Source organism: Musca vetustissima, unplaced genomic scaffold, assembly GCF_032173495.1.
Source record: "Musca vetustissima isolate MV318-11 ecotype Yass unplaced genomic scaffold, APGP_CSIRO_Mvet_v1 utg263206, whole genome shotgun sequence".
Taxonomy (NCBI): Eukaryota; Metazoa; Arthropoda; class Insecta; order Diptera; family Muscidae; genus Musca; species Musca vetustissima.
Window position 1 is genome coordinate 1 of NW_026874264.1, and position 4082 is coordinate 4082.

Consider the following 4082-nt stretch of genomic DNA (forward strand, 5'->3'; position numbering starts at 1 on the left):
CCTGCTCTTCTGCAATGGCCGTTTTGGCAGCCGCCACGGCTGGTGGTGTAAACATGGCCATGGCCGCCACAACAGCTGGCACCGATTGTGGCGGTGAGGTGACCTGAGTCTGGGCCGCAGCCGGTGAATGGGCAGGTGTGGGAGGACAGGGCATAATTAGCGGCGAAGTTGGCACGGAGGATATACGATGACCATTAATGTCTAGTTTACAACATTGGGCGCCACCACCACCCAGGTTGGAGGATGTGGCCGAAACACAACGACTCTGGCAACAGGTCTTGTGGACATAGCAACCACCACTGCCACCCCCATTACTCGAGGAGGAATTACTCGAACTGGAATTTGAATTTTGATGTTGTTTTTGATAGTTCAGCTGTTGCTGATGTTGCTCTGGTTTGGGTATAAAGATGACGGAGGCAAAACTATCTTCAGACTCTATACTGGTATCCGATTGTAGGCTACTATCCTTGGACGAATCAGAACCAGATTCTCGGGAATGCCTACGGGCCTTCTCCTCACTACTCTCGGCGTTACATTGTGAACAACCCTGATGATAGGTTTGACAGTAGCAGGCGGTGGCGGCACATTCCAAACTTTTACAAATGGTTACCGGTCCGGCAAATTTATTGGTCGTTGGAGCGGTATTTTGGCGATGCAACAGATGATGTAAATGGGTCTGGAAATTACTAACTAAGGGGGAGTTCGGCTGCGGCTGCTGATAATGTTGCTGTTGCTGCTGATGGTGGTGATGATGATGGTGTTCATGGGTACACATGGCTGCCTTAGAGGCCTTAACATTACTTGGACTGGGGCCATTTGCCATTCCGCTGCCACTCTCCTCCGCATTATTCGCCGTCTTGAGATTCTGCATGATTTTTGTAATACCCGTTTTGGTTACCCTCTCCAAGCTACCCGTTGAACTTTTAATTTTACTTGTGAAGCCTTCTCGTATAACCTGCAGCCTCTTCGAAAAGAGAGCGGAACGACACAGAAATGCCTCATTCAGCGACATTTGTTTTTGTATTCGTTTGCGCACCCTTTCCTTTTCCCTTATCCGATTACCCGCCATCAACTCCTCATTCAGCGAACTTTGTTTTCTCATTTGTCTCGTGGTCAAATGACCCGAATCCGAACGATGACCCGCCTTGGGAGAATATAGCGTATTGGTCACACCATTTGTTGTCACATTGTATTGACTCAACATATGGAAAGGGGTATCTGGCAGTTGATAATCTTCATCGCATAGCGATTGTTTTTGTTTGATAAGTTTAGGACGGCGACTGAGATTTGTTGTGGCTGCTGATGCGGAGCTGGAGGTTAAAAGAGTTGTTGTATTGGGCGAAGTACTGGCATGATTGATGGGTGAATGGCCATTGGAGTGCCCACTGGAATTGGGGGAACCCGAGGACGAGGGAACTCCATATTGTGGAGCATCGAGGAATTGCAGATTTTTATTACCACTCTCTTGGCAAGGGACCAGAGGACCACCCAGACTAGGTACACTTGAACGTGAGCGTACAATTTGTCGTGGTGGTGGATTGAGTATACTACCCAGACTGCGTGATTTAAGACCCGCCGATAGTGGTGGATCGGTGAAATCTTCAAAATCTTCCAAACGTCTCAGTTCGATGGGCAGATCTTTGGCATCTTCATAGTCCATGCTGCTGTCGTTTTTGGTATCTTTGGAGGTCCACGATTCCAAGAACCAGGCATGTTTGCGGCCGCCGGCTAGTTTCTGGAAGACCCAAAAGAAAGTCATACTTCCATTTCAATTCCAGTTATATCCATGACTTACCTGTATTGCCCTTCTCACAAAACTATAACACGATTCGCCTGGTGATGAGGAAGATAAGCTCGAACTATCACCATCTCCTGCCGAACGACTTGAATTTGTTGAATCCTCTGTGTAGGCATGATAGGGTGGCAAGAAATCCTCATCATCTTCTTCATCGGAATAGTTAAAATTACGATTTTTTGGTGGTTGCCATGGTATTAGGACATCCTGCGATTCAAAACGTCGATGTCGTTGTTCCAGTGCCCAAACGGTTATTACAACCCGACCACCAATTCGTAAAATGCGTGCCAATTCGCGGAGGGCATTAACTCGCCGCTCGGTGGTGGCGAAATGATGCACCACGGCAATGGATAGCACCGCATCGAATGATTCATCGCGAAAAGGCAATTCGAGATTATCGCAAAGGGCAACCTGAAATGAGAGAGTGGGAAAAATGTTTTATTATATGTGTGACATATTAACAAAATAAAAACACGATATTTGTATTGAATAGTGATTCTTGGTTCGATGGGAACTCACTTTATTTTAAGTTCTTCCTAACTCTAGACCTTAACATAACAAATTATAATTTGACATCGAGATTAAACAATTGTCAACTAATACGAAGAGCAAGGAAGGGAAAACACCAGTTTTTCAGGATTAATGACAACAATTTGGACCCTTTCCTAATGTGAAATGGAAGAGAGGTTCGAAAAATTAATTTTGACATTAAATTCATCGAAGTTTTGGAATTTTCCTACAGCAGCAAATAAGAAATCAATATTATGCAAGTAATCAATGTTGGGAAATACGCATATGTGGTTATTATGAGTTAGACTTGGGCAATAGCGTTTCTAAAGGGGTTCGATTTTTTCGGTTAGTTCCGCAAATAAACTAAGTGATTAATTTATTACCACAGTTCCTTTCATGGTTAATGGTTCAGTTAATTCGGTCAATGAACGGGAATCAGATGAATAATTCTATCGAAAGGTATTTGGGGAACGAGAGCAAAAACTAACGACTGGAATAAATAGAAAGTGTAGTTCTATTGTTCATTGGTACACGCCAGTAATTTCGGTGAATATCAAGATGAACGATTGTCTCAAAAAGTACTTGGGAAACAGTGGTAAATATGAACGACTGGAGCAAAAGAACTAGGTAATGAAATTGCAAAGTTGACAATGAAATCAGCGGAGTTTTGAAGTAGAATGAACTACCTTGGAATCACCCTGCATGATTTCACTTCTACCTAGAAGAACATACGACGAAGGTAAGGAGGACTGCTTCGTATGCTAATGATGTGCTATTGAGAATGCGATCACCACTATGAAAACGGTGGCAGTGAATTCATCGGATTTTTTAAAAAACGAACAATCTTGAAATCATCCTGCACGATGTATAGCTGTCCAATACTAATATGCTAATATTATGCTGATTAATGATACGAGCACAAGAGTTGGAAACTATTCATAATGAAGTGCTTCAGGAACGAGACTACACAAGAAAGAAGACTACATAGATAGATCTATACATAGAAATACTTGAAAAAACCAGCAAGGAAAGTAGTAAAGTCGTACTGGACCGACTATATGATACCCTTCACCACTTTGGGTATATTCTACATATGTACCCTAACAGACGTCGCCTTTTCAAAGGAACATATGCATGAAATTGAACGAACTTAAATCTAAATCTACCCTATTCCAAATTTCGTGCAAATCCAAAGATATATAGGGACTTTGAAGCCCCAATTACCTTAAATCGGACGAAAATATATATGGGTGCTTTATATAAATCTGACCAGATTTTCACGAAATTTGGCACACGTCATTCTAGACTCAACTGAGAAAGCCATGCACAATTTCGTGCAAATCGAAAAATATTTAGGGACTTTGGTGCATCATTTACATTAAATCGGCGAAACTATATATGTGAGCTATATCTAAATCTGAACCGATTTTCATGAAACTTAACACACATCATTCTAGGCTTAATTCAGTACCCTGTGCCAAATTTCGTGTAAATCGAAACATATTTAAGGACTTTGGTGCACCATTTAACATAAATCGGACGAAAATATATATGTGAGCAATATCTAAATCTGAACCTACTGTCACGAAAGTTAGCACACATCATTGTAGGCTTAATTCAGTACGCTATGCCTAGGGTTTGGGGACGGGAATTCCCGTTCGGGTATTCCCGGGATTTCCCGATAGTATTTCCCGGGAAAACGGGAAATGGTATTTCTAAATAAATATTAATACGGAATTAAAAATTTCCATGTTTAAGGCATAAATAGAATGGATCC

The 4082-nt window shown here is 42.2% G+C and overlaps 1 protein-coding gene across 1 annotated transcript; it reads right to left on the minus strand.

Annotated features, from left to right (window-relative positions):
* Positions 1 to 19: 19 nt before the first annotated feature.
* On the minus strand, positions 20 to 2206 carry LOC133332174 (hormone receptor 4-like; the record flags this gene model as incomplete). Its single annotated transcript, XM_061540558.1, has 2 exons — positions 20 to 1735; positions 1796 to 2206. Coding segments are annotated over 2 exons (2127 nt in total), but the record flags the coding sequence as incomplete, so codon positions are not given.
* Positions 2207 to 4082: the final 1876 nt, after the last annotated feature.